Consider the following 13,921-nt stretch of genomic DNA (forward strand, 5'->3'; position numbering starts at 1 on the left):
ACCTACATATACGCACCTTCACAAAATAGACTACTGTAATTCCACCAAGAATATGAGCCACGCCAGTTATTACAATATGTGATTTTAATTTAATAAAGGGCTGCGGTATTTCCACATGAAGATTCGTATCGTAGTTGGAAGTTGCCCGCGTACGAATACGGGGTGATAGGGTCCTGATAAAATATGACGACAAAGAACACAGTTTCTTACAATAAATTTACTTTATTGCAAGAAAATAAAATAAGAGAGCATAAACTTACAAAACAAAGGTTGAAACAACCAACGCTAAAACTAGAACTAAACTCTGAAAGCCAACCGACTCCAGAAACTACTTGTTGCCACGTGGAGTACACGTGTCCACGTGAACTGACGCGCTGAGGTTACGGTAGGCGCGTGAGGCTTTGGCGGAGTGTCGTTGCGTATTAATTGTGAGGACTCGGAGAACTACAGGGTTATGAGGGTACCTTGCCACCGGCAACTTCCCCCCCTTTACAGAAACCGGGCCCCGACCGGTTCGAGTACTCTCACAGATACGACTTACATTCTTCTCCCCTTATCTCACACCACCTAGCCTAAACTCAGTCACACCACCCTAACATAAACACTACTAAACAAAAATAATTAATTAACAATTTGGATTGTCCACCAAGATGACATCACTGGTGACTCCATTTGTCCTCCTTTATCCGTGGCTCCGAAGTCACCGACTCCTTTCTCAGTTGGGCCACCACCACATTCTCTGTCGTCCTCGCCTCCAGGAACTCCAGCAGTTGTTCCCACGTTTTGAACTTTTCGTCCGCACTCGCAGCCGAATCGCTCCATTTCACATGACCGGCAGTTATCCAACTCCGTTTCCAACTTTCCACCAATCTCGATTTTGCACAATCCATTTTGTACGGAATGATCGTGATCTCCTTCACTTCCTCCGCTAACTTTCGCACCAAGTCACCCAACTTTTGGTTCGTCTCCTCGTCCTCCGTGAGCTCTAACAAGAATACGATCGATTCCACATTCGCAAAATCGAATCTATTCTTCCACGTGTCCAGCGCACTTTTCCGATACTCAAAGATGGATTTCCCCTTCACGCCGATTCTCGGAGTTATGAGAATCTTCGATTCTCTAATCACCGTCTTCTTTGGCTTCATCCCTTCTTTTTTCTCCTCCGTCACTGTATCCACAGCGATTTCCTTGCTCTTCTCCACCGTTTTCTTGGTAGGATCCATGTTTCCCACACGGATTCCAAGATTTCCTATCGTGAACACCTTCTTCTTTGGTTTCACCCCTTCTTTTTCCTCACTACTCGTCGCATCTCTCTTTCCCTTCTTCTGTTGCACATCCGTTCTTTCCTGTTTCCACTCCACCGAAACTCCAATACTTTCGAATGCGTTCGTTCCAAGCAGCATTATTTCAGCATCGTTCTCAACGAGCTGAAAAACTATTAGGTTGGCAAGAAAGTTTTTGACCATGATTTGTTTTGAATGCTGTCAGACAAATGACGAGAATCAAAACCAACTATGCATGGCCTATGTTAGATAAACTCTCTGGAATTCTGAAAGTATACAGCATTTCCCTCCGACGCTTCCCTTCTGGGAGAGCCCTGCCTATTTTCTTTCTAGACCAACAATTCTTACAGCAATATTTTCGATTTCCCATTACATGTTATACTAAAATTACTATAATTGCTCAACCGATAGGAGAACTTAGCAAGGGTGAAATCTTCTATCGACACACTAAAAGTAATTTAGATCACAACGTTGAGAAATGTCATTTTTGATGATCAAAGTATCACGTACTAAAAGACCATATGAACAGGATTTGTACATGCTGTGAGTTATAGAGGAGGAGTATCCATCCAAGTATTTTTGTGAATTATCTATGACAGTTCACACTGTTTACTACCACAGTTAAAAACTTCTTGAAACGTGTTGGCAAGAATAAAAATTGAGACATGTGTTCGACATCTTTTAGTCGATTTTAACTTTTAGCGAAGGGTAGTCCTACGACATCAATTCCTCTCTTCTCCTCCAAATTTTAATTGATTAAACCGTTTCTTAGTTTTAACAGGGCGATGGTCTTGGACAGTAATTATTACAGAAAAGTCAAGTGACTCGGCGTTGATAGAACGCCAGCAGACATCGTCGAACGAGAACGATTCCAAATGAAAGTCATGCCCTCCCTACACAACGTATATAACTGGAATCTTCTAGAAAAGTGCAAAACCATAATCTTACACTACTGCTCTTTCACTGTGCAAAAAATTAAAGCTCTACGCAAGTCCTCAGTTTCACGCGGTCAAAAAATCCACCGCCTCCATGATGTTGCGCATCCGCATGTTACATAATCGACGACGTACATTCTCACCTACTTTTACAAAATACTTCTTGCTCACACAAATTACAGCTGTAACCTTCCTCTAACAAAATATCATATATTCGGGGTAATACAGCGTGCTACAGCTGGACAGGAATTCGAAACTTGAAGTCAAGTCGAGAAATGGGTCCAAGTTTGTTTTAGCATAAAACAACCGGAGTTTTGGCAGGAGGATATCCGAAACGTACCCAATAAACAGCAGACTGTTGTGTACCAATATAGTCACTACGTATGCTATCGGGCATATTTTCTGTCTGAGTAGGAATGACTTGAGTTATGGTCAAAAACTTTCTTGCCAACCTAATACTTCCGCCTTTCTATCTCTCACTTGAAGCGGTACTTCGATTTGCTGACTGATACGCATCTTCTTTTTCGAAGTATCGATCACTTCGAACCTAGGTTTCCCTAACCTTTTCACCACCTCCATCCAATTTCGGCAACCTTTCTTCAGTCCATTCCATGCTCCAGTTGACATCACCGACACCGCGGCTCCACTGTCAACCACCATTCTCCGCTCTTGTCCCAGCAATTTAACCGTCTCCACAGCTACTTTGCCTACACCTTCTCCTTTTCCTCTTACTTCCACACTTTGCACTGGCTTCGATGGGCATTGACGCGCCAGGTGTCCCACACCTCCACACGAAAAACATTTCTGCTCCATCCAGTACCGGTTTTCCCCACTTCCTTTTTCCGCCACATCTTTCTCGCCGTCATTTTCAGCTTTTGGACGTTCCTTCCAGCCTTCAGAATATGGACTCTTCTGGCAATTTCCACGACGCTGTTCGTTTTCTTGTTGCAGCACGATATCTTTCAGATGATCGTACTGTTCTTCCAACGATAACTCGAAACGCTTCATTATGAGCATTTTGTGCAACGTCTCATCTGCGCGTGCCGCTTTCATCAGCTTTGTTGTTCTCATCTGAGACAACGTCTCCTGCTTCACCTCCGGGAACGCCATCCTTGACCACTTCTCTACCTCCACGAGATACTCCCACATCTTCTGGTCCGACCTCTTCTCCAGCCCTTCAAACTCGTTCAGCGCTTCGATCTTGCTATCTCCTTGTCGCTTTCTAAGCTTGTGTTCAAACTCTTCGAACAGCGACTGTATTGATCTTTCGTATCTTTTTGGCAACGTTTTGAACAGTGACTTGGCCGCCCCTTTCAAAAACTTCTCCTCCAAGATTGCGACCAGCTCGTCATCACTCTCCGTCACATGGTTGTACTTCAACAAGAATGCCCGTTTGAACTCCTTGAACTCGCCTGTTCCATCAAACGTTTTTGGCTCCGGCAACGCTGAAGACTTCAACATCCTGTTCATACATTGCACCATTTCGTTGACTTCGCTAATTCCTGACCGACTCAAAGTTTTCCTGCTAAACGCGTCTTCTCCTCCTTTCTTCCTGCTTCCCTCATCGTTTCTCTCGATGTCCCAATTTTCCACCCTCTCGCACCAGCTTCTGTTTCCTTGGGTTTCGTCCCACAAGCCATTCGGCTTGCGTTCCTGCCGCTCCACCGTTTTCATCAGTTGTTTCAGCGCCTTTTCCAGCCTACTGACCTGCGCCTCAGCCACCTCCTTTTCTCTCTGAATTTTCCGGATTTGCTCCCCGAGCATCTCCTTTTCTCTCTGGATTTCCCGGATTTGTTCCCCGAGCATCTTCTTTTCCTCCTTCCAGCACTCCGTCAATACGTTCTCCTCGACTTGCACTTGCGCTGCTTTCGCACACGCCTCTCTCAACTCTGCCACCGATTCGAGCTCGAACTCTCTCATAACTCGAATCACCGATCGCGGCCATTCATCTCCTCCGATTTCTTCGAACTTTTCCAACAACTCTCTGTGGAAACTTCTCATCGGCTCCAAAATCGCATCCACCTCCGTTTCGCTGCATTTCGTTGTCAACTCCCCGAGTTGCAACCTTGTTTCGTCCTCCACTTTGACGCTGCTAGCGATAAGTTTAGTGAAATTCTTCACTTTCTTTCTTCTCTCCTTCACGCTCATTTGAGTTTCCACAACAATCATCCGATTGTCGTCCACTTTCGACGTTGACTGCTTCGACGATGTTTTGTCGCTCATCTTCTGCGTTGTTGTCCGTAAACAAAGTTTTTATCCAAAAACTGTTTACAATTCGTTGATTATCCAATCGACGAAAATTATTCACAAATTTCCGTAAAATTTATCCAAATTTTACCAAAAATTTGTATTTTCTCCGCAAAACTTTGAAATCGCCTGGGTTTTATACTCGCCCAACGATAAATTCAACGTTTCGCTACGAAAAACACAAAAAAAACAACCGGTTCGGCCCCCAAGTTGCCCGCGTACGAATACGGGGTGATAGGGTCCTGATAAAATATGACGACAAAGAACACAGTTTCTTACAATAAATTTACTTTATTGCAAGAAAATAAAATAAGAGAGCATAAACTTACAAAACAAAGGTTGAAACAACCAACGCTAAAACTAGAACTAAACTCTGAAAGCGAACCGACTCCAGAAACTACTTGTTGCCACGTGGAGTACACGTGTCCACGTGAACTGACGCGCTGAGGTTACGGTAGGCGCGTGAGGCTTTGGCGGAGTGTCGTTGCGTATTTATTGTGAGGACTCGGAGAACTACAGGGTTATGAGGGTACCTTGCCACCGGCAACTTGGAAGAATAAATAAATGATAAGAGAAGACTGTAAGTTGTCATCAGAGAAATGTTTCGTGACATCTGAAAAGCCTTTAGGTTAAATAGAGCGCATTTGCTATACCCTTACATCCAAATTCTTGCCGGGATTCAAATTCAATAAAACAATTGCCCCAATTAAGCACCACGTGGACATAATTGCCACAATTAAGCCTATCCGTATATTCTGGATTCTCTCAACGAACGTCTTTAATACAGTCATCAAAGAACCCAAATATAAACTTCCATACATGCATAACATACACCATCCTCGATCCTCCCCGGGCTCATAGAGCATGCAAGGGGCTCGAAACAGATAGAAAATGAAGATATTCCAGAAGACGTGATGGGTCAGTGGAAAATTTTTGGTGGTCGTATAAGGGCACAATAATTGTAAAATGAGGAATATCGGGTTGAGGAACAATAAATAGTGAGCTTTTGCAAAAATAGAAAGAAAGCTCATTATCGCTGGTAAATCAATATTTGGGAGGGGAAACACGGAGGAGAGAAGGAAGGAAAGGGGGAAACAGAAGACACCATCTGCTCAGGAGAAGACGAAGAAGCCACCCCCTTCTTGGTATAATGACAGCTGGCTGTTCATAAAGGGTGCTTGTACATATTAGCACGGTACGCATCTTACTATTCTCACTTTTACCAACATATTTCCATAGTTTTTCTATAAATATTGTCCCCGTTTTAAAATTCCCTCCAAAATCCGGACAAACCGACACACAGAGAGATTGCGCGTCAAATATGACGCATTGTGTGCACTTTTGAGGTGCGCGGTGTTTGCGGACCTTTCGAATTTTCCATTTATTCTTTTCCAGAAAATCGCAATTTCCACCGTTTTTCATGGTTTTACAGCGATTTTCGCGATTCTAGACTGCTCAAAAAATCGATAACCTCTATTTAAACGTATTTTAACCGTTTTTTTCCACAAAATTCCGTTGAAAATCGATTTTCCAGCCTGTCAGACTAATGATGCCGATAACCGATCGAGAAATCTCCCCGGAAAACAACAGATACCCGTTTTGCATCGTCTGGACACCGATTCCATGTCTTACGTAAGCGAAAAGCCTCGAAAATTCAAAAAATTCCAACGAAAAACAAAAAAACCCCTCACTCGGTTTAGTTGGTTCTTCCCGTTCATCGGTCATATGGGAATTGCGAATAGTCGTGGTGTGATTCGCGATTTCGCTGGCAGTTATTATGTGGCGGTAAGTCGAAAAAAGTCGAGAAAAATCGATAAAATTCGAAAAAAAATTTTTTAAGGAAGACGATATGGGCTTCGGATGGCCGACTAGATACTGGCAATTGGCGCCGGAGCACATGGAAGCGGGATACGATGGATTCGATCAGGCGGTTCAAGAAGCTTCCGATGAGTATAAGACAAGAATGGTAATTCACGAAAATCCGGATTGTAAACTCGAAATTTGGCTGTAAAAAGCGATTTATTGACGAGTTTTGTGAAGAAAACACCAGTTTTCAGATGGAAATTGATGTTTTTCACGTTTTCTTTGTATGAGCGGGATATAGACCCCGAAAAACTGAAAAATTTACTTTTTCGGGGATGTTTTATGTTTTTTGAGTGAAAAACACGCATTTCTAGCTATAGATGGACGTTTTTGATGATTTCAAACTGAATTTTCAGTCACAAATGCTGTTTTTCTGTCATTTTTTCATCGAGCCCTCTGCAGGAACGATTTCCCGTATTTCTGGCTCAGAATTCAAAATTTCAGATAAAAACTACTCAATTTCGATTGCTTTCTTGCTAAAGGGCTCTGAAACTCGTGAAGAAATCTCATTTTTTGAAATTTTTGACCAATTTTTTGAAAATTTCTCTAATATACTTTTTTAGGCCAAAACTTAAGTTTTTTATCGAAATTTTTTGCTCAATTTGCATAATGGCTGGTCAGAAATTTTAAAAACTCGCTCAGAGTCCGAATTTTCTACCAAAAATGTGCCGAATTCTGGTCTCCACAGACATCCGGATCAGGGCTGTGCGAAAAAAAGTTTCCGAAAAAATTTCCGAAAAACTTTTTTTTTTTTCGAAAACTTCGGACCGAAAAAAGTCGAAAAACTTTTTTTTCGAAAAATTTTGACCGAAAAAACCGAAAAATTCGAAAAAAAAAGTTTCCAGAAAACTGTCTGAAAAATGTGTTTTTCGGGCCAAAAATCTTGAATTTGTGTAAAAACCGTTGGTATTTCGAAGAAAGAAATCTGTTTTTGAGTACAGAATTTCAGGAAAAATCGAAAAATCACTATTTTTGTAACTTAAATTTTGAAATTTCAGGAGAAATTTCCAAAATTTTTCGAACGGTTTTTTCGAAAATTATCCGAAAATCTTTCGTCCGAAAAATTTTTTCGAAAAGTTTAGACCGAAAAATTTTTCGCCGTAAAATTTTTCGGAAAATTTGCCCCGAAAAGTTTTTCGCCTCAAAATTTTTCGAAAACCACCGAAAAAAACCGAAAAAATTTTTCGCACAGCCCTGATCCGGATATACAGACTCAAAAATGGCTCATTTTTCCTCCAAAATTCTGTATTTAAGGTTTAAAAATTCACAGTTTTCTTGCGTATCTCTATAAAAGTACCTGATTTTTACTCCAAAACCCTGAATTTTAACTCAAACACTTGAATTCCCTCTCAAACATCACCAAGGTTTTCCAATTTCTGCATCGATTTCGTGAAAACCTGTTCTCAGCTCAAAAATGTCGAAAATATCTCATTTTTCCTTCAAAACCCCAAGTTTTAGCTCAAGAAGTTACATTTTTTGCAAAACTCATCGAAAATTCGTGTTTCTCAACTCAAATTCTTCATTTTCATCTTCAAAAACTCACTTTTCCACCAAAATCCAATGTTTTAACTCAAAAATGTTCAAATTTTTGCTCAAATTCATAGAAAATCCGTGTTTCTCAACTGAAATTCTTTATTTTTATTGCCAAAATCTGAAGTTTTATCCCAAACAAGTTCAAATTTTCGCTAAAATTCATCGAAAATTCGAGTTTTCCTGCTCTAATTCCACATTTCCATCACCAAAATATCTCGATTTTCCAGCAAAATCCCCAGTTTTGGCCCAAAATGTTCAAATTTTTCGAAAAATGCACTGAAAAATCGCGTTTCTCTACTCAAATTCCACATTTTCACCTCCAAATTCTCAATATTCCAGCACAATCTAATCTGCGACAACTGTCACTCGCATGTCGCGTTGGCACTCAACAAAATGCGTTATCAGGATCGTGAGGACTGGAATATGGTCAAGTTGGCATGGTGCATGTTGACAAAGGGATCATTCGTCCGTAACACTGACTTCCTCTCTCAATACGTTCCATTCATCATCATTCTCATCATTTTCATCGCAATCGCCTGTTTTTTCTGATTTTCTTTCTCCTTGATCTCATGTAAATAACATTTTTTAATCACTTGTTACTGTGATGTCAAAAATAACATCTTTTTTCCGTTTTTTCAGTGATTTTTCACATTTTTCCGGTCACTTTTACCCGATTTTACTATATTTTTCATCGTTTTCTTGTCTTTTTTCCCCTCTAAACCCCTCAATTTCAGCCAAAAAAGGTAAAAAATGGTGCGCCTGACCACGGATCTGTTCGCCGAACGTCCTCAATTCGTGAATTCGATAAACATGCGTGAGATAAATCTTCGCGGTCAAAAGATTCCGGTAATCGAGAATATGGGCGTGACCAGGGATCAGTTCGACGTCATCGATCTCACCGATAACGATATCCGGAAGTTGGATAACTTCCCGACGTTCTCGCGGCTCAACACACTGTATTTGCATAACAATCGCATCAAGTGAGTAGGAAAATCGAAAAATTCAGAAAATTTGGTGGAAAATAGAGTTTTTGGTGAATTTCTGACCAAAAAATAGCGAAATTCCATGTGAATCACTCAAAAATCGCTCTTCTCGCTTTTTAAAGCTGTTTACTCTGAAAAGTCGTGAAATTTGATAATTTTCCGAGTAATTCTGTAATTTTTCGTGATTTTCAACTCTAAATCCATGTTTTGAATCAATTTTTAATCAAAAACCTTCAATTTTTGATGAAAACCGGCATTTTCATCCCGAAAAATCGCGAGTTTATTATTGAAAAGCACTGTTTTTTTTTCGAAATTTATGAGAAATCTTATCAAAAATCTGCGATTTTTACTGAAATTGCAATAAAAATGCTCAATCTCACAGCTAATCTTCAGATTTTTAACAAAATTCGCATTTTCCCATTGGAAAATCACGATTTTATGGCATTTTTCTTGAAATATTGCTGAAAAAACCGCAATTTTTCACTCAAAAACACTGAAAACCGTTCCATTTCCAGCTACATCTCTCCGGACTTTGCCTCAAAACTTCCGAATCTGAAAACGCTTTTTCGAGAAAAAACTCCGATTTTTGCATGAAAACTGTGTTTTTTGAATTTTCAATAGTACAATCGCGATTTTTGAGCTGAAAATGCCGGTTTTTATCTAGAAATTTTGATTTTTTCTTTCCTAGAAACACAGAAAAAGTGTTTTAACGTAAATTGAACGAAAATAGCAGTTGCAGGTTGAAAATCACGATTTTATGCCATATTTTTCTTGAAATTTTGCTGTAAAAGTTGTAATTTTCAGCTACATCTCTCCGGACATTGCCTCAAAACTTCCGAATCTGAAAACGCTCGCTCTGACAAACAACAACATCTGCGAACTCGGTGACATCGATCCACTGTCCGAGTGCAAGAAGCTGGAATACGTCACATTCATCGGAAATCCGATAACTCATAAGGAGAATTACAGATTGTATATCATATATAGACTGCCCTCAGTTCGAGTCATTGATTTCAATCGTGTCCGATTGACAGAGCGTGACGCGGCGAAGAAAATGTTCAAAGGGAAGAGCGGAAAGAAGGCTCGTGACGCGATTCAGAAGTCTGTTCACACAGAAGATCCATCAGAAGTCGAGGTGAATGGAAATGGCGCCGCAGGTGCGCCAGGCGCCAAATTGACTGATGAGGATCGTGACAAGATCAAGGAGGCGATCAAGAATGCGAAATCGTTGAGTGAAGTCAACTATCTTCAATCGATTCTCGCTTCTGGAAAGATTCCAGAGAAGGGATGGAATCGTCAGATGGATCAGTCAAGTGTCGAGGAGCACATGGAGCCGTGAGAGGATTCTGGAATTCTGGAAGGGATTCTGAATCCTGAAGAAAAAATTTTCTCAAAAAATTATTTATTCTTTCTTTTTCTTTTAATGATCCTCATCTTGTTGTGTTATTCATCCTGTTCTTAATTTAATCGTGAATTTTGCATTAGGCCACGCCCCCTTTTTTGACGTATTTTACATGGAAATAGCGATTTTTACTAAAAATTCGCAATTTTTGACTGAAAAAACGTAATTTTTGACTGAAAAACCCTCAATTTTCTACTGAAAAATCGCGATTTTTCACTGAAAAATCACATTTTTCAACTGAAAGTTTGCAATTTTTGACTGAAAATTTGCAATTTTTACTGAAATTCAACTTTTCTACCGGAAAATTTGGATTTTCAAACTTCTTTCCGATCAATTTTTGCTTTTTTGTCTAAAGTTTCGTCTAAAATCTGGTTTTTGTAGTGAAAACGCTTATTTTTCAACAATTTTGCTTCAAAAAATCAATTTTCGCGCCAAAAAGAGGCGGAGCCTACCATTTTTCTACCCATTTTTTGATATCATTTTCTTTTAAATCTCTTCAAAATGTTGCAAATATTCTCCTTTCTCTCTCTTTCTCTTTGTTTAACTTATATAAAAAATCTTGCATCCTGTTTCGTTTTATTTTATGATTCTTTTGGTGATTTTCAACCAATTTTATACTTTTTTCGCTTCTTAAAACATAATTTCAGGTCAAAAATGTGTTTGAAACAGTTTTATCGTTTAGAAATGGTGAAAATTAAAGAATTGTTTTATATGAAATCAGAAAGAAATCACACTTTTCATGATTCTCTTTTTTCTTACAAAAGTAATGAAAGAAAAGTTGAAATTACGAATTTTTGAGGAAATTTGAAAAATGATGTCAAAATACATTTTTGTACTAAAAAATTGCATTTTCTCTGTCTAAAAGTCGTATTTTTAAAGAAAAAATCTCCGAAGTCGTGCAAAACTTTAGAAAAAAAATTTTACTAACAGAAAACAGCAAAAATTGCACGTTTTTAACTAAAAAATACGGTTCAACCCTTATTTCTTCCGCTCTGAACCGAGGTTTTGTTAAAAAATAAATATTTTCTAGGGAAAACATCAAAACTTTTGTCTATTAGCTCGGCGCAGTTGTTACCACTGCGCTCTACCGAAATGCTGTAGAAAATTGTCTCTTTTTCTCTGAATCTCTCATTTTCGACTACATCTTTCTTCGGTTTCCGTAGAGCGCGGTTGTAAGAAGCATGTCGTGCTAATAACACATATAAAAATTCACTATTTCTGAATAATTAAAGGGGGGACTGCTGTATTCCAAAAATTGAGATTTTTAGATATAGACCGATTCAGAATTTTATAGAAAAGAGAAAAGTCTCTTGGAGCCAGGTCTGAAAATTCGTCTAAATCGAGGTATGAGGCCTCAAAGTGTCAAAAAAGGGCCCCTCGCATGGAATTTTTCATTATATTTCAGCATTTTTCCACGTGCACGGCGAGAGAATTTTACTTTAAAAATAGGAAAATCTAGGCCCATTTGTGACACTTTGACGCCTCATAACTTGTTTTAGACTAATTTTCTGACCTGGCTCCAGGAGACTTTTCTCTTTTCCGCAAAATTCCGAGTCGATTCATATCAAAAATCTCAATTTTTGGAATACCGGTGTCCCCCTTTAAAGGTGGACTAAGGTCAACTCTGATATTTTCATAGAATAATGTATGAGTACCTGTGAGTTCATTTTCATAACGAAAGAATTTTAAAAATCGGTCTGGAACCCGCTGAGAGCGATCGCCGGTGAGTTTGGGCATTTCGGTGGCCGGTGAAAATTGGCGGTACGGGTCAGCAATTCGAGTTCAGTCGTATGTTAATTTGTTCATTTCCGTGAGTTCATCTTCATATTTCAAGAAGTTTTCAATTCGGTTCATTCCCCGCGGAGAACGAGCGGCAAAACAGTTTGGGCATTTCTGTGGGCGTGGAACATTCTAGAACTTTTTCGAAAATGTTGTTTTTTTCGAGTCTTCTTCGTTTTTTCTAACATTTTTGTAATAATTCTATCAATTTTTGCCGTTCACTTTCAAAATTATTGAAAGAAAACAACAAAAATGACCAAAAATAGCGATAAAATTTGAAAAAATCAACATGGCCGAAGTCGAATTTCTAGGCCACCGAAATGCCCAAACTCACCGGCGATCGCTCTCAGCGGGTTCCAGACCGATTTTAAAAATTTTTTCGGTATGAAAATGAACTCGCAGGTACTCATACTTTGTTTCATGAAAAGATCAGAGTTTACCTTAGTCCACCTTTAAAAATGCTCAGAAATCCGTATTTTTCACTGTCCCACATTCTCCTCCATCCCCATATCCCGTCATTCCAGATGTCCTCCGCTGTCACCGCCGCCGCCGCACCAACCGCCACAGCAGCCGAACAAGAGGAACAACGAAAAGTTGTTGAGAAATTCAAGCAATTGCGTGATCAACAACAAGATATTGCCGCCGAAGTGACACGTATCGAAGAGGAACGTCGAGAGATTGGACGAGTTCTGGAAGTGATCAAAGATCTGAAACCCGATCAGAAGTGTTTCCGTTTGATTAGTGATTCTCTTGTTGAGTACACTGTCAAAGATGTTATTCCAGATTTGGAGAATAATATTTCCAATGTAAGACATTTGAGAGATGAAGGGGGGAAAAGTTGGAGAAAACGGAATAGCCGGAAGAGGTACTTTTTAATTGAAGAGAGTCCAAAAATGGAACTTTCAACGTTTTCCAGCTTAAAAATCAGAAATTTTAGTGGATTTTCAAAAAAAAAACGGAATAAAAGTGATTCGCGGTGGGTGGGATTCGAACCCACGATCGGGGGGTTGAACCGGAATGGAATTGGCAATTTCCACGTCTGAACCACTCGGCCACCACCGCATCGATTTGCTCAAAAATCCCTCGTTTTTTCTAGATTCCATCCCCAATTTTTCTTATTTTTTCTCTGTTCCAGCTGACAATCGTCTCGAAACAGCTCAACGAGCAACTCGTCGAGAAGGGAAAAGAGTTGAATACTCACAAGACGACACACAACATTCGTCTGCTCACCGAGAAGGAGTCGGCCGAGTTGAGAAAGGCCGAAGCGATGGGACAACTGCCGAAAGTCTAAATTCTGATGCAATTTTCAGCTTTTTCATGTCAAATTACCCCCCAGAAATCTCGATAAGCCCCGCCCCCTTTTAAGATAAGCTCCGCCCATTTTCCTTAATTTCGTGAATTTCTTGTTAAAATCTCGATTTTTGATAAGCTCCGCCCCTTTTCCCTTAATTCGATTTTGTAGATTTCTCGTTAAAATGTCTACTTTTGATAAGCCCCGCCCACTTTCTCCATTAAGCTCCGCCCCTTTTCCTTTATTTGAATTTTGCAGATTTCTCATTAAAATGACGATTTATCTACAAATTTTAATTTCATCAAGCCCGCCCCTTTCCCTTTATGCTCCGCCCCTCTTTTCCAGATTTTTTATAATTTTCTCAATTTTTTTTGATGTTTTTGCAGACAAATTATCAGTTGAATCCCATTTTTAAGCTCCGCCTCTTTATAAGCCCCGCCCACTTCTCTCAATTTTCATCACAGTTAGTTTTTTTCCCAAATTTTTCATAAAACCTCGATTTTTCTTCAATTTTTCCCCATTTTAAATGATTTTTGGTCAGATGTCCACTCTTTTTAAGTATTTCCGACTCGAAACATTTCAGATTTCAGTCTATTTTTTCTCAG

The 13,921-nt window shown here is 39.5% G+C and overlaps 3 protein-coding genes across 3 annotated transcripts; all 3 read left to right on the forward strand.

Annotated features, from left to right (window-relative positions):
- Positions 1-6,011: 6,011 nt before the first annotated feature.
- GCK72_004611 (uncharacterized protein) lies at positions 6,012-8,410 on the forward strand (the record flags this gene model as incomplete). The annotated part of the gene is made up of 4 exons (XM_053724791.1): positions 6,012-6,097; positions 6,166-6,250; positions 6,306-6,431; positions 8,201-8,410. 4 exons carry the CDS (start codon positions 6,012-6,014, stop codon positions 8,408-8,410), a joined length of 507 nt encoding a protein of 168 aa, XP_053588985.1.
- A 201-nt stretch (positions 8,411-8,611) lies between these two features.
- Positions 8,612-10,183, forward strand: GCK72_004612 (uncharacterized protein; the record flags this gene model as incomplete). The annotated part of the gene is made up of 2 exons (XM_053724792.1): positions 8,612-8,841; positions 9,649-10,183. 2 exons carry the CDS (start codon positions 8,612-8,614, stop codon positions 10,181-10,183), a joined length of 765 nt encoding a protein of 254 aa, XP_053588986.1.
- A 2,366-nt stretch (positions 10,184-12,549) lies between these two features.
- Positions 12,550-13,316, forward strand: GCK72_004613 (uncharacterized protein; the record flags this gene model as incomplete). Its single annotated transcript, XM_053724793.1, has 2 exons — positions 12,550-12,831; positions 13,161-13,316. 2 exons carry the CDS (start codon positions 12,550-12,552, stop codon positions 13,314-13,316), a joined length of 438 nt encoding a protein of 145 aa, XP_053588987.1.
- Positions 13,317-13,921: the final 605 nt, after the last annotated feature.

The sequence above is a fragment of the Caenorhabditis remanei genome, chromosome II (assembly GCF_010183535.1).
Source record: "Caenorhabditis remanei strain PX506 chromosome II, whole genome shotgun sequence".
In the NCBI taxonomy this organism is placed as follows: Eukaryota; Metazoa; Nematoda; class Chromadorea; order Rhabditida; family Rhabditidae; genus Caenorhabditis; species Caenorhabditis remanei.